This window comes from Schistocerca cancellata, chromosome 7, assembly GCF_023864275.1.
Source record: "Schistocerca cancellata isolate TAMUIC-IGC-003103 chromosome 7, iqSchCanc2.1, whole genome shotgun sequence".
NCBI classification, from domain to species: domain Eukaryota; kingdom Metazoa; phylum Arthropoda; class Insecta; order Orthoptera; family Acrididae; genus Schistocerca; species Schistocerca cancellata.
This window is the reverse complement of record NC_064632.1, coordinates 602,107,138-602,128,827: the sequence shown is the minus strand read 5'-3', so window position 1 is coordinate 602,128,827 and position 21,690 is coordinate 602,107,138. Positions and strand designations below refer to the sequence as shown.

At 37.5% G+C, this 21,690-nt stretch overlaps 1 protein-coding gene across 1 annotated transcript in view; it reads left to right on the top strand.

The window, feature by feature from the left end:
* The window catches only part of LOC126091914 (Down syndrome cell adhesion molecule-like protein Dscam2), an 895,908-nt gene that overhangs the window by 719,847 nt on the left and 154,371 nt on the right, over nucleotides 1–21,690 (top strand). The window contains exons 18-19 of the mRNA XM_049907230.1: nucleotides 6,075–6,223; nucleotides 6,334–6,465. Of these exons, the coding sequence (XP_049763187.1) occupies nucleotides 6,075–6,223; nucleotides 6,334–6,465 (281 nt within the window). The remainder of the gene's footprint in view (nucleotides 1–6,074; nucleotides 6,224–6,333; nucleotides 6,466–21,690) is intronic.

Here is a 21,690-nt window from a genome sequence, read left to right as displayed (position 1 = left end):
ATTTCACTTGATTGCGTTGAAGCGGTACAAGCAGAGGTGAGGTGGTCGCTCAGTCAACAAAGACAAACATTCTACTGTTACAGCATCAACAAAATGGTCTGTCATTGGGAGAAATGTGTTTGTCACCAGGTTGGCAATATTGAGAAAAAAATATGTAGATGCAAAGAATAAAGGTGTAAGTGTTAATAAAGTTTGTTGTATTTAAAAAGCTTTAAGAGTTTTTGCATAAAAATATGGAGGCATTAGTTTTCAGCACACCCTTGTATATTTAATTTCAACCCACTCTTAAATTTCTGCATATTTCTGGATGCTAATGGGTGTGCACAAATGCATCATCTAGCTGCTGCCACAAATTCCATATCACTGAAGAGAATTATCAAAACATGTTGCTGTATAATTATTGTATGTTGTTTGAGAATTGTACCACATCATAGATTTTGGGTGGAGTGGTGCCTGGACTGGGGTAGTGCAAATGTGGGATTATTTTGGCTCTTGTAGCCATGCTGTTCTGGCACCTTGTCATTGGCCATACCTGCAGCAGCACATGGGAAAGCAAGACAGTTTCCAAGGTTACAGCTAGCGTCATGGGCTCCGTGCCGGCACAATGTGCGACCGTACTCTGCTATCAGTTGTAGTATAGAATTTGGATGGAGTCTGATTTGGTCTGGGGAGAGTGCAGGCACAGGATTATTTTGCTGGAATAAAAGTATTAAAACAATAAATTCCTTTCACAACAAATCACAAGAACAGAATCTTAAACAAAGTTGGCAACTCAGGGCTAATTTCAACAAAAACTTTATAAAACAATACATACCTTACACAACAAATCACAAGAACAGAATATTTTACAGACCTGACAGCTCAAGACGTTATTGCTCAGCTCTAGTTCTTGAGCAAGCTGGACATTAGAGTTGTTGTTGTTGTTGTCTTCAGTCCAGAGACTAGTTTGCAGCTCTCTATGCTACTCTATCCTGTGCAAGCTTCTTCATCTCCCAGTACCTACTGCAACCTACATCCTTCTGAATCTGTTTGGTATATTCATCTCTTGGTCTCCCTCTCCCTCTACGATTTTTACCCTCCACGCTGCCCTCCAATACTAAATTGGTGATCCCTCGATGTCTCAGAACATGTCCTACCAACCGATCCCTTCTTCTAGTCAAGTTGTGCCACAAACTTCTCTTCTCCCCAATCCTATTCAATACCTCCTCATTAGTTATATGATCTATCCATCTAATCTTCAACATTTTTCCGTAGCACCACATTTCGAAAGCTTCTATTCTCTTCTTGTCTAAACTATTTATCGTCCATGTTTCACTTCCATACGTGGCTACACTCCATACAAATACTTTCAGAAACGACTTCCTGACACTTAAATCAATACTCGATGTTAACAAATTTCTCTCCTTCAGAAACGCTTTCCTTGCCATTGCCAGTCTACATTTTATATCCTCTCTACTTCGACCATCATCAGTTATTTTGCTCCCCAAATAGCAAAACTCCTTTACTACTTTAAGTGTCTCATTTCCTAATCTAATTCCCTCAGCATCACCCAATTTAATTCGACTACATTCCATTATCCTTGTTTTGCTTTTGTTGATGTTCATCTTATACCCTCCTTTCAAGACACTGTCCATTCCGTTCAACTGCTCTTCCAAGTCCTCTGCTGTCTCTGACAGAATTACAATGTCATCGGGAAACCTCAAAGTTTTTATTTCTTCTTCATGGATTTTAATACCTACTCCGAACTTTTCTTTTGTTTCATTTACTGCTTGCTCAATATACAGATTGTAAATAGCCTTTTGCTCCCTGTATTTTACCCCTGACACCTTCAGAATTTGAAAGAAAGTATTCCAGTCAACATTGTCAAAAGCTTTCTCTAAGTCTACAAATGCTAGAAACGTAGGTTTGCCTTTCCTTAATCTAGCTTCCAAGATAAGTCGTAGGGTCAGTATTGCCTCATGTGTTCCAATATTACTACAGAATCCAAACTGATCTTCCCCAAGGTCGGCTTCTACCAGTTTTTCCATTCGTCTGTAAAGAATTCGCATTAGTGTTTTGGATCCGTGACTTATTAAACTGATTGTTCAGTAATTTTCACATCTGTCAGCACCTGCTTTCTTTGGGACTGGAATTATTATATTCTTCTTGAGGTCTGAGGGTATTTTGCCTGTCTCATACGTCTTGCTCACCAGATGGTAGAGTTTTGTCAGGACTGGCTCTCCCAAGGCCGTCAGTAGTTCTAATGGAACGTTGTCTACTCCCGGGGCCTTGTTTCGACTCAGGTTTTTCAGTGCTCTATCAAACTCTTCACGCAGTATCGTATCTCCCATTTCATCTTCATCTACATCCTCTTCCATTTCCATAATATTGTCCTCAAGTACAATGCCCTTGTATAGGCCCTCTATATACTCCTTCCACCTGTCTGCTTTCCCTTCTTTGCTTAGAACAGGGTTTCCATCAAAGCTCTTGATATTCATACAAGTGGTTCTCTTTTCTTCAAAGGCCTCATTAATTTTCCTGTAGGCAGTATCTATCTTACCCCTAGTGAGATAAGCCTCTATATCCTTACTTTTGTCCTCTAGCCATCCATGCTTAGCCATTTTGTACTTCCTGTCGATCTCATTCTTGAGACATTTGTATTCCTTTTTGCCTGCTTCATTTACTGCATTTTTATATTTTCTCCTTTCATCAATTAAATTCGATATTTCTTCTGTTACCCAAGGATTTCTACTAGCCCTCGTCTTTTTACCTACTAGATCCTCTGCTGCCTTCACTACTTCATCTCTCATAGCTACCCATTCTTCTTCCACTGTCTTTCTTTCCCCCATTCCTGTCAATTGTTCCCTTATGCTCTCCCTGAAACTCTGTGCAACCTCTGGTTTAGTCAGTTTATCCAGGTCCCATCTCCTTAAATTCCCACCTTTTTGCAGTTTCTTCAGTTTTAATCTACAGTTCATAACCAATAGATTGTGGTCAGAGCCCACATATGCCCCTGGAAATGTCCTACAACTTAAAACCTGGTTCCTAAATCTCTGTCTTACCATTATATAATCTATCTGAAACCTGTCAGTATCTCCAGGCTTCTTCCATGTATACAACCTTCTTTTATGATTCTTGAACCAAGTGTTAGCTATGATTAAGTTGTGCTCTGTGCAAAATTCTATCAGGCGGCTTCCTCTTTCATTTCTTAGCCCCAATCCATATTCACCTACTACATTTCCTTCTCTCCCTTTTCCTACTACCGAATTCCGTGACCCATGACTATTAAATTTTCGTCTCCCTTCACTATCTAAATAATTTCTTTTATTTCATCATACATTTCTTCAATTTCTTCGTCATGTGCAGAGCTAGTTGGCATATAAACTTGTACTACTGTAGTAGGCGTGGGTTTCGTGTATATTTTGGCCACAATAATGCGTTCACTATGCTTTTTTTAGTAGCTTACCTGCACTCCTATTTTTTTATTCATTATTGAACCTACTCCTGCATTACCCCTATTTGATTTTGTTATTTATAACCCTGTATTCACCTGACCAAAAGCCTTGTTCCTCCTGCCACCAAACTTCACTAATTCCCACTATATCTAACTTTAACCTATCCATTTCCCTTTTTAAATTTTCTAACCTACCTGCCCGATTAAGGGATCTGACATTCCACCCTCCGATCGGTAGAACGCCAGTTTTCTTTCTCCTGATAACAACGTCCTCCCGAGTAGTCCCCGCCCGGAGATCTGAATGTGGGGCTATTTTACCTCCGGAATATTTTACCCAAGAGGACATGATCATCATTTAACCGTACAGTAAAGCTGCATGCGCTCGGGAAAAATTATGGCTGTAGTTTCCCCCTGCTTTCAGCCGTTCGCAATACCAGCACAGCAAGGCCGTTTTGGTTAATGTTACAATGCCAGATCAGTCAATCATCCAGACTGTTGCCCCTGCAACTACTGAAAAGGCTGCTGCCCCTCTTCAGGAACCACACGTTTGTCTGGCCTCTCAACAGATACCCATCCGTTGTGGTTGCACCTACGGTACGGCTGTCTGTATTGCTGAGGCACGCAAGCCTCCCCACCAACGGCAAGGTCCATGGTTCTTTGTGGGGGGGCACTAGAGTGTAACAAATAAATTAAAGACTTATGAAATGACTTAATATTAGATACAGCCCTAGACACATAAGGGGACACCAACAGGAACAAAATAACATATCAAAATGTTCACACTTTTGGCCTATGGACATTACAGTTGTGCACCACTCAATGTAATAGTACAAATGCGTAAAGTCAGAGTCACCACTAAATAGTGGAATCACACTTTTGTTCCACAGACTTTGCTATTGGGTGTCAACTCCATATAGCAGACCCAGTGAATAGTAACACCTACTTCTGTCTCTACCTGCCAACTACTCACTACTACTACTACTACTACTACAGTACAAATCTACCTACACTATGAACAACAGTAACTGCACAATTGACAGAACTCTTGTTTTGAGAAACGTTAACAATGACAACAGTGAAGCAATAAAGAAAGTAACTGAATAAGTAAACAAGTAAAATGTATAATAATGAGTGGAAAGTGGGTATTGTGTGACAATAGAGATCAAGGTCATGAGGTTGGTGGCATGTGAGGATAATTCTAGAGAAGGATGTTCTGACCTGTGGCAGTCAAATAAACTAGTATGTGGTGGGAGAATCTAATTAACCTACATAGTGTAGCAGGCACTAGGGTCATGTGAGTCATGCTGTAGAGATGTTCAGCACCTCAGTACTGGATGTTCAGCACCTCAGTACTGGATGCCCTCAAGACCAGTTCTTGTTCGTCCATTCATGCACACAGCCAGTTTGATGCTGACCATTTGTACATAAAATGTGCAGAGTGAATCTCTGTTAATGGTTAACATCATGGCCCAGTGCTTATGAATATGGTGTGTTTAACCTACTCTCTCTGACACTTTCCCCTTCAACCCAGTTTCCCCTCATTCTTAGAACATCCCAGGATGTGAATGATCTGATCCTCCTCTCTAACATTAGTCATCGTATCCCAGAGGAAGGAACTAGTAGCTCTTTTGAGCTACTACGTGGGACAAGTTTTCCACTTTTAAAAGTGTCTATCAGCAGCACTGAAATTTTTACTCCTAAACGTAAGTGATGATCAGCTGTTCTATTTCTTTGAAATTTTATAGTTTTCTCAAGTGTATTTTCCTTCATAAGTTGCAGTCCACTGTGTTTCTTACTGCAGTTCATGCTCACAAACAAAAGTTGAAACAAGAACCCTACTGAAAAGTGGTTGTAGTGCTGTTGATTCTATTCATCAGATACTCTCACTGGTAAACATTTTTTTAAATTATCACTACCAATCACAGACTTTGTCAACTAGTGTATTACTTACTTATTTAGCGACATGTTTCTAGGGCTATACCTCATCTTCAGGCTAAATGGCATTACAAAAACAACTTTACAATAAGGTCATACTGATGGTACATAGTCTTTTCGTAAATGCTGTGGTCATCCTGTGGAAAAAGAGAAAACTTAGTAAGAGGCAATGTCGCTTTGGAAGCTTGACTGATGTTTGCAGGAAAATGTTTTGTAACAGTCACTCACTTTGTGACATCAATATGACCTTATTGTAAAGTTGTTTTGTAATGTCATTTAGCCTGAAGGTGAGGTATAACCCTCGAAACATGTCACTAAATAAATAAGTAATACAATAGTTGACAATGTTTGTGACTGGTAGTGGTAATTCTCAGTGGTCTTTTCATCTTCCCAAAAAATTGAAGACTGATAATAAACATATAATATGATAATTATATATCTTGGTAGGAGGGATTAAACACTGCTTAATTCCTTAAAAAAGCAACTTAGAAACAAATTTTTGGTAATAAAGTACATTTTAAGACATTTAGTGAATTTTTCTTAACATTGTTTTTATTTGTATAAGATACTTTGTAAGTGAAGGTATGTAACTATTCTGTTCTCTAGAACATTCAGTTTAGCAGTGTGTTCAGAATATATTATACTAATGTGAACTTTTACTTTGTGGTTATTTCTCAATTGCTGTTACTGCAACACCATTTCACAGATACACGATCAGAGAGGAAATACTTCCTAATGGTGTTTTGTCTGACCTGAGCATAAAACGAACCGAGAGAGAGGATTCTGCTCTGTTCACATGTGTTGCTACAAATGCATTTGGGAGTGATGATACAAGCATTAATATGATTGTTCAAGGTAATATTTGCTGTAGTAATGCTGATAGCTGGAAGCAGTAGATACTGTTTGTGTTGGACACACACCTGCATTCTGTACAAGTACATGCAACAGCATTGATTTTTTGACAGAGGTTCCTGAAGTACCTGATGGCTTGAAAGTTCTGGATAAATCTGGCCGGTCTGTTCAGTTGTCTTGGGCTGCACCATATGATGGAAAGTCTCCAATCAAGCGTTATCTTATTGAATTCAAACATGCAAAAGGTATTACATTTATTTACTTATGTGTGTATTTGAATTGGCCATTTTGAAAAGGGGTCATCTCCAGTTTTCCAAATTTTACTGGAGAAACAAAAACCATATTATACTGCTAACATTTTGCAGAATGGTGATGAATCTTTTTTCTGTTAACAGTTGTTTTGTTAGAAATAAAAATGTTATTTTGGACAGTTTTAACCTGTTCTTGTACACAAGAAAATTAATTTTTCATGAGAGAGATGACTTGTTTTCAAAATGCTCTTTTTTTTATGTTGAATGTAAAGAGTATGTGTATTTGCAATATTACAAAAATCTCCAAATGAGTCTTGTGCCCTCACACAAATAAACTGAAAAAACTGTGAAAACAGCACGATGGTTCTGGGAAGTCCACACAATAAAATGAACTTTGTTTTAGAATTCTTCAGAAGCTTCATCATTCATGGTGGCAGGCCAAAGGTAAATCTCATCATCAAATTCCTTGTGTGTATCTCATATGTATTGGTACAACTTATTTAAATCTTCGATTTTCTCAACATTTATAGGAATTTTCCCAGCATAAGATGGATTATTAGATGGATCTCGGATGAATAGCAATGAGCCAGTTCATTATTTCCGTAGTAAGTGAAATTGCTCCTCTATTATGCAATCTGCAGGGGGTTTCACAATCACAGTTCCTGGTACCTGACTTATAAATTGAAATTCATAATACTTATTCATTGCAAAATTAGATTTTTCTTTGTTAGGGGTTGCTTGGCCAAAACTTTCAGTTGAAAGGACTTTCTTTTTGAAGGATGTGGGCCACCAAGTATTGAATGCTGCCACATCTTGATGAGTAGCATGCTTTACATTCAATTTACTCAAATTTGATGACCTTTCAATTATATCTCGTACTGTTGAGGAGAATAAATCCTGTCCTGATATCGAATTTTCCTTTTCACTATTGAAAAATCTCGGTTACAATCTTTGAAGGAATGGTTGCCTTGAGCAAAGTACGGTATTATTTTTGAAAACCTTCTCTTCATGACAATGGGAATAAGAATTCTATTTTGGTATTGTTCAGGTTTTTCCCTAGGCAACCATCACAGAATAGATTACGCTGTTCTGCTTCACTAGGGATGTATTCTGTAATGTCACTTAAAAAGAGAGAACTTCATTGGGACCTTTTTTCCCTTCCTTTTCAATACATGAGTAAAAAGTTGCTTTTCCAGGTTTGAAATTGCGAATGCAAAATTCGTTTAGCCATAGCTGACTAATAACAGACCTCTTGTCTAGGCAAACAAGACGGGGGAATATTTTGCGTGTAATCAAAGCACACTGCAGATACTTTTTCATTTTCTTTGCATGTTGGTCAGACAATATTCATTTTTTTGAGTTTTGGGGGTCTTTTCTTGTGAACAATAAGTTCAGTGGTTGCAGCACGTTTGGAATTATCCTTTAAGAAGTGTTCTCTTCTTATTTTGATATCTACCTCTTCACACTTCAAGCACTCGATGACAATTATTGAACAATACAATATGGTACTTGGAAGATATTTGATTGGATTTTGCGAATCTTTGACTTACTTTTTATTTGAATATCTTCATCAAACAAGCATTTCTTGCAGTTTTTTTGTGGGGGGACATTGATTAGTCCTTGGAGAATAACATCTCGCTCATCCTTGGCACTAAACTTATTCACTGTCTTGATCAGTCCATAATTTTTTCAGGTGATATAGTGGAAAAACACCTAAAAATAAAAAAATAATAATAACAGGTAGCAAGAAAAGCTTATTACAATCACAAATTTGAGAATGATGATGATTTTTGAAATTTTCGAAGTGCAAACATTAGAATATATGTGTACAAGTGTGCGTGGACATTTCAGGTGTTTCATTTATAGAGTAGAAACTTGTGTACTGTGTATTAAAGCGGAGACCTAGAAACGTCGGAGAGCTTCATCCCGCCGGAGGCCTCAGTGGTTCACAACCCCACAAAAGGCACAGCAGTCCACCTATCTCACCACCACTCCACAATGGACCCAGGATTATTGTGCAGTTTGCCCCCCCCCCCCCCCCCCCCTGCCCCTCCACCCTCCAGGAACGTCTCATACCAGACAAGTTTAGCCCCAAATGTTTGCATTTTAGAGTCCTTATGGTGTACACATATGTGGAGACAGTGTTCGTCCAGCCATCGCCGACATATTGTAACTGAGGCGTAATAAGGGGAACCACCCCGCATTTGCTGAGGCAGGTGGAAAACTACCTTAAAAATCATCCACAGGCTGGCCAGCACACCGGACCTTTACACTAATCCATTGGGCAGATTTGTGCCGAGGACCGGCATGCCTTCCCGCTTGAGAAGCAGTGCGTTAGTTTGTGGGGCTAGCCGGGTGGGCGTGAATAGAAACTTACTTGCAGGGGTTTCCAGTCTACTGCAAGTATTCCAACATAGTTAATATGCCCCTTTCCAATCTTCTTCTTCTTCTTCTTCTCTCTCCTTTTTTTGAGGAAAGAGGACATACTTGATGAGCTTTCACTTCCTCACAAAGGCATGTTTGTTTAACAGAAACAAACATTAACACAGTGCGTAAGTGTAAAGCTGTAATAATGGCACTAGACTGCAAATGACAGACTGGCAGGGATTGTTGCATCAACCACAACAAAGGTAGAAGAAGAGGGGGAACAATGGGAGAAAAGTGGGGCAGACAGAGTCCAACATGAGTGTGCAGTACATTTTGAAAATGGGCCATCTCTGAGACACAACTCCTTTTCAGAATGAATGCTATGTTTCTTCTCAGCTGCAACACACTACAATGATGAGATTTGACTCATTTTCACGAGGAATCACTGAACAGATGCCAGAGAAACAGAATCCATTGAAAAAGAATTTTGCGAAAAAATTGGAGATGACCCCTTTTCAAAATGACCAATTCATTTGCTTTTGCACTTTTCATGTGCCCCATAACTATCATAAAACCTTTTTAAAATAACAGATGACAACACTATAAACAGAATCGTGAAAAAAATATTCATAGATTTTTATAAGGTTCAATTTTTATAAAAAAATCCTTGATTAGAAATTACACTTCCATGCAGCCGAACTACGGTAAGAACAGGTCGATAAAACTGGTACAGAAGTAGAAAACAGATGAAGATGCTCAGTAATATCAGTCACGAGCTCTCACTTCATATTATAAATTAATGTCTCCTGCCATATTTTTCTACCTGTAAGTGGAGGTCAATCTGAGGAAGTACTATAGGGATTTTGATACGGTTTTCACTAATAGACTGATTCACAAGGAAGGTTTGTGTGTGTAATTTATTACTGCTACAGCACACATTTCCTCCCGTTACAGATACTTGGGCCACTGGTATATTACGAGTATATGTGACAGGGTGAAATAATACAGTCTCTACACTCAGTGTGAATAATTTTCAACAATACGACTGTGTTAATCTTTCTGTAATACTGGAATTAAACATCTAGAATTACTGGTTATGGCCTGGATCAAGCTTACATTAAATTTTCTTTTGCTTGTAGTTCTATGTAAATGTGCGTTATATCATATCTATATCCCTTCATAGTTAACACGTAGACATTTATGACAAAGATTTCTTTTTTGTTACTTTATTACATAACTTTTTAAATTAGCAATTACTAGCTTTGCAAAATTCTGCTGCTGTTCTTCACCCAGATTCCTTCTTTCCATGTGGTGTTTGTAACAAAACAAAAAATCGTTGTCACTGTGAAAATATGAAAATCCCTTTGTAATTCATTGATGTTATTAGTTTTGGACAAACTGGATTATAATTTCAATATCATTAGCTGAGATACAGTCAGGGCATTAGGAAAAATGTGTTTCACTCTATAAATGTTCTAAAGCTGTGCATTTATTATCACTGAGCGAAAGGCATGTCATGTTAATGCACTATTGGTGTCCTCTGGTTCCATGCAGTTCTGAATGCTAGTCTACCCTGTGGAAGTGTTCTCATTTCTAAAGCCTACTACATACTGCAACATACATATATTTGAATCTACGGACTGTAATCAAACCTTGGTCTCTCTCTACAGTTCTTACACTCTCCCTCCCACACACACTTCCCTCTGTTACCAAATTAAGCATTACTTCATGACTCAAGATCTGCACCTACATCTATACTCTGCTGGCCGCAGTATTGTGTGTAGTGGAGGGTACTTACTATACTGCAGTCACTTCAACACCTTGCTGTTTTAGTTGTGAATGGGTTGTGGGAACAGTTACTGTTGGTAAGCTTCTGTGTGATCTTGATCTCTGTAATTTTACCTTCATGTTTTCATAAAATACATATAGGTGGAAACAATCTGTTAGTCGAATCCTAGGAGCATAGCATACACTGTCAGAATTTAAACAGTAAACCATACTGAGATAAACAAAAACTCTTTTGCAGCACCTTCTGACTGGAAGCAGATGAGCATCTCTGTGGCTCTTACTAAAGGAACTGCAGATGAAATATGCTGCGTTTCTGTGTATCTATGTCAAGCCTACAACATAGGGCTCCAAGATTGAGAATCAATACCTAAGTATTAGTCAGATGAAGGATTTGTAAGCCATCTAGTGTATGGGTAGACTTCACACCCTAGGGATTCTTCTAATAAATCTCAGTCTGTGATATGTTTTCTATCATGTTATCCCAAATTGAAATTTTGGCATAAAAATCTTTCATCCCAATTCAGTTCAATGCCTCCTCAGTAGCTACTTAATCTACCAAACTAATATAAAGCATTCCTCCATATTCTTCTTTTCTCTCTTGCCTGTACTGTTTATAATCCACATTTTGCCTTCATATAAGGCTATATGCCAGAGAAATAGCTTTATTAAGGACTTCATTGCACTTAAATTTAAATTAAATGTTAACATATTATTGCTTTTCAAAAAAGCTATACTTGCTACTGCCTATCTGCATTTTATTTTCTGTTTTCTCGTGCCTTCATCAACTAACTTAAATCATTTGGCATCACCTGATATAATTCAGCTTCAGTCGATTACCATTGTTTTAGTTTTATTGATTTTAGGTTATTTATAACCTCTTTTCAAAATATACATCTACATCTACATGGATACTCTGCAAAACACACTTAAGTGGCTGACAGAGAGTTCATCATACTACCTTTTCAGTAGTTCTCTGTTATTCAATTCTTGCACAGTGCATGGAAAAAATGAGCTCGTATATCATTCTGTGTGAGCTCTGATTTTCCATGTTTTATGATGATGATAGTTTCTCCCTATGTAGGTTGGCATCAACAAAATATTTTCTCGTATGGAAGAGAAAGTTGGTGACTGAAATTTCGTGAGAAGATCCCACTGCAGCAAGAAAAGCCTTTGTTTTAATGATGTCCATCCATAATCATGTATCATGCCTGTGACACTCTGTCCCCTATTTCTCAATTTCTTTGAAATTTCTAGATGTACTGTGTTAATCCTATTGGGTAAGATTCCCACACCATATAGCAATACTCTAAAAGAGGACAGACTAGTGTAGTGCAGACAGTCTCTTTAGTAGATCTATTGCAACTTCTAAGTGTTCTGCCAATAAACCTGTCTTCAGTTTGCCTTTCTCACAACATTTTATATGTGTTCTTCTGAGCTTAAGTTTTTTGTATTTGTAATTCCTAGGTATTTAGTTGAATTTACAGCGATTAGATTTCGCTAATTTATCATGTTACCAAAATTTAATGGATTCCTTCTAACACTCATGTGGATGACCTCACACTTTTCATTATTTATGGTCAATTGCCAATTTTCATACCACGCAGATCTCTTTTCTAAATGGCTTTTCAGTTTGTTTTGATCTTCTTATGATTTTACTAGGTGATAAATGACATCATCGTCCACGAACAGTCTAAGATGGCACCCCAGATTGTCTCCTAAGTCATTTATATAGATAAGGAACTGCAGAGAGCCCATTACACTACCTTGGTAAATGCTAGAAGTCACTTCTGTTTTACTCGATGATTTTCTGTCAGTTACTTCGAACTGTGACCTCTCTGGCAGGAAATCACAAATTCAGTCTCATAACAATATTCCATAAGCACGCAGTTTGATTACAAGATGCTTGTGAGGTGCGGTGTCAAAACCCTTCTGGAAATCTATAAATATGAGATAATTTGAAATCTCTTGTTGATAGCACTCAACACTTCGTCTGAGGAAAGAGCTAATTGTGTTTCATAAGAACAATGTTTACTAAATGACTCTGTATCAATAGAGCATTCTCCTTGAGGTAATATATATATGATTGTTGAATATGGAGCTATTGCATCAGCATACTCTGAAAGGAACCTAATTGGTATACAGTCTGGACTGGAAGACTTGCTTTCATTAAGTGATTTAAGGTGCTTCATTACACAGATAATATATACTTTTAAGCTGCTCATGTTGGCATCTGTTCTCGATTTGAATTCAGGGATGTTTACTTTGTCTTTAGTGGTGAAAGAATTTTGGGAGGCTGTGTTTAGTAACTCTGCTTTAACAGCACTGTCATCAATAGTATTTCCATTGCTATTGCACAGAGACAGCATTGATTGTGTCTTGCTGCTAGACTACCTTACATACAACCTCTGCTCTCACATTGTTAATGTGGAAGGAGTGGCGATTGTCTCTCAGGAAGGCATCAAGCAATTTTTATCTTCTTTTCTGATTAGACATACGTTTAGTTTATTTTTGGTGGGTTTGGGAGCTATGGTATTCAGTCTTGTTATGACAGCCCTGTTTTCACTAACCCCTGTACCCATTTTGATGCTTGTTACTAGCTCAGGACTATTTGTTGCTAAGAGGTAAAGTGTGTTTTCACAACCATTTACTATTTGAGTGGGCTCATGAATTAATTGCTCAAAATAATATTGAGAGAATGCATTTGCACAATTTCAGATGTTGTTTTATGTCTATCTCCAGATTTAAACATGTATTTTTGCCAACATATCGAGGGTAAATTGAAGCCACCACCAGCTATAATTGTATGAGTTCACTACGTGTTTGAAATTAGCCTCAAATTTTCTTTAAACCTTTCAGCAATTGTATCATTTGAGTTGGAAGGTCGGTAAAAGCATCCAATTGTTATTTTATTCAGTTTAGCAAGAATGACTTCTACCCGTACTAACTCACAGGAACTATCTACTTCAATTTCGCTATGAGGTAAACTTCTTCTAACAGCAACAAACATGCTATCACCAACTATATATAGCCTGTCCTTTCTGAAGGGAAAGGAAGAGAGGTGAAGGAAAAGGACTGGTGAGATTTAGGAAAAGCGATGGAGTTTGAAAAAGTCACCCAGGACACTGGGTCAGGGCTGACTTCCATTTACATCCTGTCTGGTAAGACCTGAGGTTCTGGATGACTTTTCTGAACTCTACCCCTTTTCCTAAAACTCACTAGTCTAAGCCACTGGCTCCGAAAGCTACCAGATGTAATACCTTTTATATGTGTGTTCTGCAACTGCTTGTTGAGTAGATTTTTTATGTATCCAATTACATTATATTTCCAAATTTCTCCTCGCTTTCTTGTACTGCTTGCTCTATGTACAGATTGAATAACATGGAGTATAGTCAATTAACGTGTTACATTCTCTTCTCAACTGTTTCCTCCATTTCAAGTATTTTGACTTTTACAACTGCTATCTGATTTCTGTACAAATGTCTGATAATCTTTCACTTCCTGTATTTTATCCCCCATAACCTCACATTGCTCAAGAGTGTATTAAATTAAACACTGTCACAAGCTTTTTAAAGTCTACAAATGTTATAAATGTTGGTTTGTCTTTCTTCTGTGTACTTTCTACGATAATTTGTATGGCCATGGCTTCTGCCAGTCTTTCAAGTGTTCTGTATGTAGATGAGATTACTATGTTGTGCTTGTGGCTTATTAAAGTGGTAGTTTAGTAGTATTAACACCTTTCATCATCCTCCTTTCTTGGTACTGAAGGTACTGTGTTCTTTTTGAAGTCTGAGGGTATTTGCTTGTCTCATATATCTTGTTTACCAAATGATGCTTGGTTCTCATATGTATCTTAATAATTCATAGAAAATGTCATTTTACCCAGGTTCCTTGTTTCGTTGGTATTTTAGTGCTCTGTCAAATTTTTCTAGCAGTTGTGCATCAGCCAGCTCCACATCATCAACTTCTTCTTCCCTTTCCATACTTTTCTTCAGGTTTATTTCCTTTGTATAGCTCTTCTATATATTCCTTCCCTTTTTCGCCCTTCTGTTCTTTGCTCATTACAGATTTGCTACCCGAAATCTCGCTGTCCATACAACTACTTCTCATTTCTTCAAAAGCCTCTCTGATATTACTGTATGTAGCTTCTATGTTTCCCATACCCTTACATGATTTTACAGATTTGAAATTTCTCCTCCAGCCATGGCTTCTTTGCTATTTTGCATTTTCTGTCATTCTCATTTTTTAGATGTCTGTATTGCCTTTTGTCTGCTTCATTTGGTTCATTGCATGTTTTTTCTTTCATCAGTTACATACATAACATATTTTAAATAAAACTAAAAACTATGTACAATGAAACCCCTATTTTTCATTTTTGTGTGCTCCAGACGTAAAAAAATGCAAAATTTAGGAAAATGCAGACTCCAGAAAAATGTTTAAATCCCCAAAAATATGAGCAAAAACACATGTAATTGGCATATATGATTAAAAACAGCAATCCTCTCCAATATTTTGTAAACAATATATCTAAGTGAAGGAAATTAAATGCACAATACAAGGTTTACAGAATAATTTGTGGTAACTAATTTCATCAGTTCTCAAAAAATCACAGATATGTTAATAGCAAATGAAAACTCATAAAAAAAATGAAATTGGTGTCTGGGTACAAGGTAATTCAGCTGTTTGCTGACATGCTACAGCCACAAATTATACATTCAAAAATGCACGTTTTTGAGAGATCATCCAAGCAAAATTCATGAACGTGTTGAATTAAAACAAAAAACTAAATGATAAATGTGGACATCTGCTTAATGACATACATCATCACCATTGCTGTTACTGTTTAATACTTTTCTTACAAGCTGCACTTAATATGCTCACCAATGTTAAAATGTTATTTTAGACTTGAAGAGAGAAACAGAGACATGAAAAAATCAGTTTACTGCCTCAGTTGATGTTATAAGTTTATTAGAAGTCAGATCAGTGAATTTCCGTACACTGTGCAAAATGTAAATTTGAAAGACAGCTTAGGTGCTACAGTTTTGCTTCATGTCCTCTATTACTGCTGCCAGTCTTTACAATCTACAGTGTGTGTTGTGTGTGGTGCAAAGTATGTACACGAGTAATATATATAGTTATTGCAACTGCATCATGTCAGGTTTGAATGCGAAAGCCTTTAAAATGTGCTATCGCAAAACCTTTGTTCTATTTCCGTGTGAAATTTCTGTCAAAGCACACATCATCTGCATGAAAAGCATATTTTCAGTACTTCACAAAATGCTTTCATCCCTACCAACACTCCTGTGCTGAAGGGTGAGTCCCCCTCTCCACCAGTAATAATCTCATTTTACGTGTATTATTGTGTTATGGTGGCTGCACTGGCAATTGGGTGACTTAACAAGTCACCAGTCAATAAAAGTTCACTAGCCAGAAATGGACGACGTTTCCTCAGCTATGACTGAGAATATTCTTCAGGACTCAGTGTTTGAATTTAAAAGGTTGAAGATTGATATTATTGCTGAATGCAGTACATCAGAAATACGTGCAAGTAGATGAGACTGGGTTATAAGTGACAGAAGATAAAGTGGTGGCTGGCCCTTCTCGTCACATATTGGCTCAGTCTGGAGCACTTTGCGTTGACTGTCTTATTTTTCCATTACCGCTATAAAATAGCAGTAGTTGTATCACGCTTGCACCACGACGCTAAATGTGGCAAGTTGTGTTGGCAACACCGATCGTGGATTATGTGAGGATTTTCTCTCTCACATCTCGCCTCTTCACAATGCCCTAAAAAATTCTCTTAACTCCACCAACACCTGTGGTGCCTTTTGTGCCACTTACAACTTGTTCAGTCACATCAAATGTGAGTAGGCAGAGAATATAGGTCGAAGTCAAGCGAGAGATCGAGTAGCACTTAAAATCAAGGAAAGCCTTACTAGGAAGAAATGTAAAATTGGGGAATTTTTAACACTGATCTTACGGGTTTTTCACAGGGGCTACAAATTTATGGTGTAGAATAGTGAAAAACGTAAAATCAGAGAATGTAAAATGAAAGTTCTACTGTAATTGAATATTTTGGATGAAAGATAATTGCAAAGATTTATTGTGATCACTGTTTACCTTCAAAACGTGAAATGTGGAGTATTGCCGATAGCAAGTAAAAGTGACCTATTAATTTATTTACCTTTTGGTACTAACAGTTCTTTCATTATGAAGAGATGAATAAATTTTCAAAGATTAAAAAAAGTAAACAAAGGTCACTCAGATCCTACGGATGAGAGAAATACACTGGTAGTGAGGATTAGGGTAGACAAAGATAAAGGAGGAGGAAGCAAAGAGTGTAGATCAGAGATGATACATTGTTAAGCACTGTGCCAGCCGCTGTCCACAGATGATAAACACAGAATGAGAAATATAGGTAGATTACAGGGAAAAAGAGATGAATAGTACAATTAAGAATTAGGACACAAACAAGAATGATAATAAATTACATATAAGTATAATGAAGAAAGGAGGGGGGATGTGTTAACAGAGATCAAGTCCAGGAATGTATGAAGCAGATACAAGGATGTGTTTGGACCATGTTCTCATCACTGGTGTTCCAGGAACTATTGTCCATTTCATAATGACTGACCCCCTACTTTGAGCTCGTATTCTGATTAAATCACATGACAAAGAGCAATGTGTTGTACATAACTAGAATCATGGAAATGTCTATTTTTATTTGGTATATGAATATTGAATTTTAGCTGAAAAAGGGATGACATACACAGCAAAATTTTAGAAAGACCATGCTTTTTGACGAGTGTCAGGTTTGAGCAGTTGGAGAAGTCAGATAATAATTGGGAGAAAAATTTCCTGTGCACAGATTAAAGATATATCCATTCCTTACTTGAAAGTGGATTTTCATTGTTTTCCAATTCATAATTTTGTCATGATAATGGCAAGTGCAAACTGTCACAATTCGCCTAATGGTCATTCATATGGACAAGACAAAGATTGTAATCCAAGTTCTGGTGTTGCCTTTCACATCTATTATTTTTCTAAGCACATAAATCTAAATGAAGTGCTATATCTAAAAACAAAGATGATGTGACTTACCAAATGAAAGCGCTGGCAGGTCGACCTGCCAGCGCTTTCGTTTGGTAAGTCACATCATCTTTGTTTTTAGATATATTTTTCCCACGTGGAATGTTTCCCTCTATTATATCCATATCATTAAATGAAGTGCTAATATCACACATTTAATTTATTTGCTTTTGCATCTTTAGGTACTGCCTGCTTGCAGATGCTACATTCCTGTAACTCTGAACCATATTTCTATTTCATTGTTCATTGTTCAAGTACTTACATTGGGGCCACCCATCAGATAGAAAACAATCATGCTGCCATTCTTTGTTGTGTACTCGTGTGAGATAATTAGTTGCCTTGTGCTTGCGTGACTGAAACCATTTATCATTTATGGGGTTGAGAAAAGTCAATAAACATCCATGGTGATCAGTGTGCATGCTCACTTTGAGAGGGAGGGAGGAGGGGGGTGGGGGCAGAACAGAGCTCTAGCAGTTCTATATCACAGCAGCTGAAGAGGACTTCTGAATGTCATGGTATCAGTGAAATAAATCTTGAGAGAATATAGAGAAACTTCTTCATGTCTTGTATAACCAAAAAAAGAGTTCTGGCAGGTGATAGAAGTGTGCATTTGATTAGTTTTCAAGGCAAGTTATATCCACAACTTGCTGGAAATGTTGAAAGCTGAAGTGGAAGACTTTCCTGATATGAGTGAAACAACCCTTTTACATGTTGTTTAGAAATTGGGCTTCAGATACAAAAAGTTCAGCAAAAAACCTGTACTCATGGAAAATGACCAAGCAGCAGGGAAAAGAGATGATTTCGTGTAGCAACTAGACACTGTTGAAACAGTGGATTGACTATTCATTACACTGATGAGGGTTGGTGTGGTGCAAATGATTCCAAAAAGTTTAGATGGCAAGAACAAAAAAACATGTTATGCATAAAAAATGTATACAAATATCACAGAGGAAGTGTCTAAGAGTGGAATGGTTGGAAAGGATGCATTTAAACACTGTCCAGTGCTGGGAGGAAAAAAGCACATTATTATTTGCAATACTGGTAATAAAGATGGGTTCAAGCAAAATGCTGCCTGTAGTTTTCTTGGGCAAAAAGGAGGTGCAGATTATCATTCTGAGATTATGACAGATACTACAAAGAGTGATTTAGGAGCATTCTCGAAAAAATTACAAAACAGACATATGATTGTTGAAGATCATGCTCCACATCACATGTTAATAATTCTAGTACCATGAAATTCATCTATGAAATGAAGCAATGATTCTATTATTGAATTGATGGAAAGCAATAATGTAGAGCTTCCATTTAATGTCATGCCATACTGGAACTTGTACAATCCCACTGCAAGTCACAAGAATACCTTTTGGATAGTGTATTGCACTCACTGGACACGGAAATTAAACTTGTGTGTTTGCCTTTGGTGCTCTGCATATTCAGTGTCTTTGAACTTATTTGGGCCTTTGTCAAGAACAAAGGAGCAAAGGAGAAGAAGAAGAAGAAACTTCAGATAAATGAAACTTTACAGTTGTGTTGCTCTGCTCTGTAAAGTGCCCCCCAGAGTGTCTGGAATTCAGTGAGTCATGAGCCTTCTGTCTTGAGAGAGAATATAACTGTTTCTGATCTAAGGAGATGATCTACCTATAGTGATATTGATTAAGGTAGTCATTATTTCACTCATCATTCTTTCCTGCCAAAATTTGTTTGATCAATTTTTCATTCACTGTAAAAATGCACAATATACTTCATTGTGCATTTATTGAGAGTTGCTTGGTGGTATCAAGTGTACATTTGCATTTTCCCATTTTATTAATTTCTACTCACAACAACAACTAAATTTGACAATACTGTATTGGAATGCAAATACATAGTTGCCATTTTTCGCTAGTGAATAGGCAGTGATTGCACATTACAATGGTGGTAGTGCACTGGTATGACAACTAAAACTCACCACAGCTTCGCATGGTTTGCAGCTACTAACACAACTGTGTTACAAACTCTAAACTGACGAACACAGGGATTATTCATCAGTAATGACAATAGTGTAACCAACAAAAGTTCAAGCTTTCTATGCCACAATAGATACAATGGTAAGCTCAACCACAGCATCTAGAGTGTGCCATTATAGCTTTGAAATGACTAGAAAATAACAAAAATCTGCCTCTAGATAGAGAATGATTGTATCTTTAAACTGTGCAGATGAAACTTTTTTTTCCCTAAGTATGGTCTGGTTCCTATGACCCCTCAAAGTTGACACCAAAAAATGCTCAAAGAATCATATCTTCTCTTAAATATTACTGTGCAAATCACCCCTTTTCAACTAAAATGTAATGTTCCATGAGGCCAGCAAGCTACAGTGCATGTAAGCCACAAGATGTAACCAGAATATGAGCTCAATGTCAGAGGTAAGTCATTGTGAAATGAATAATAGTATTGGGTGGGAGAATCAAATAGCCTCTATAGTGTAGCAAGTACTCAGATCCATTGAGTCATGTTATAGAACATAACTGAGTTATTGCCAAACCGCATAGGGTGTTTAGATTCTCCCACCCAATACTAGTTTCCATAGACTCTAGATATGTGAACTTGCTCTCCAACACATCTCTGCATTGTGACACCCTGCTGGATGTAATCTCCATTAACACAACCCTGTTATATATTTATTATGATTCTTTTTTCCTGTTATAATTCTTTATTGCAATATTTATCTCTCTCTCCCCCTAATGTTTCTTTATTTTCCACTTTGTGATTATCATCTCTGGCTGCTGCTAGCACTGTGCTGTACTTGTCATCTCTGAACTGCAGCTAGCACTGTGCATCTCTGACATACTCTCTCTGACACTTTCCCTTTATCTTTGTGTTTCATTGCCCTCACTACAGACTGATTCCCATTATTCTGGACTCTAAATCAGCTGCCCTTTCTTTTTAAGCTTCCCCAACACATACTTCTCTCCTCAATGAAGAAACTACTAATTCTGTAGATAGGTAGTGCGTCACTTTTACTTTTATGTGTGTCTATCCAAATCATTACACATTTCACCTTCTGGAGGTAAAATTTGACCAACTATTCTGCCATATAATTAATATATTTACTCAATTGTATTTTCCTTTGTTACAAACAAGATTTGGATTATAGTATAAGAAATGAATGTACTCCAGAAGTTATGGCATAGCCTGACAATTTTAGTCCAATGTACCCTTAGTATGTTTGGCTTTGCTGGACACATTCAACACAATACCTGCATGCCATACAGGCCCTATGTATTGACCGTGTGAGTGGCACCCATATCCCATACGGGCACATCTTTTCTACTTGCTGAAATTTGGTTTCTTGCATGATACACAACTTGTGGCTGCACATGTTGTGGGGACAGTTGCACATGTTGTGGGGACATCAGACACTACTGTCAGAACTGTCAGGAAGAACAGAAAGGGCTTATACACAAGCTTCAAAACAAGGAAACCTTTTTTTTGGGGAGTGGGGAGTCCTATTGTAGTGCTAAAATGGAAAAATAAGGTGATATATGAAGCGTGTTTTGTAAGTAAGTACCGCTTTGAATTTAAAAAAAAAGACGTGCTAAGATATCTCAATAATTTTATTTTTACATGAAAGCCTGTGCCTTATCTACACACAGACGCCATTACAGTCTGATTCTTCCTTGTTTATGTTGTGTACTGAGTGTTTAAGATGCCTCTGATAATCGTAGTCCCGTCGACTATCCTTGAGCGGTACCACAACGACGCTGATGATTTCTTAAGCCAAATTGCTATGGACGATGAAACATGGGTGATCTACATCACACCAGAATCAAAGCAACAGTCCGTGGAAGTTGAGGAAGGGCATCGTTTGCTGCAAGACAATGCCCGTCCGATTGTGGCGAATCAGACCAAAGATCTCATCACATCTTTTCTATGGGAAACTCTAGATCATCCTCTGTACAGCCCTGATCTTATGCCCACTGACTACCATCTGTTTCTGCA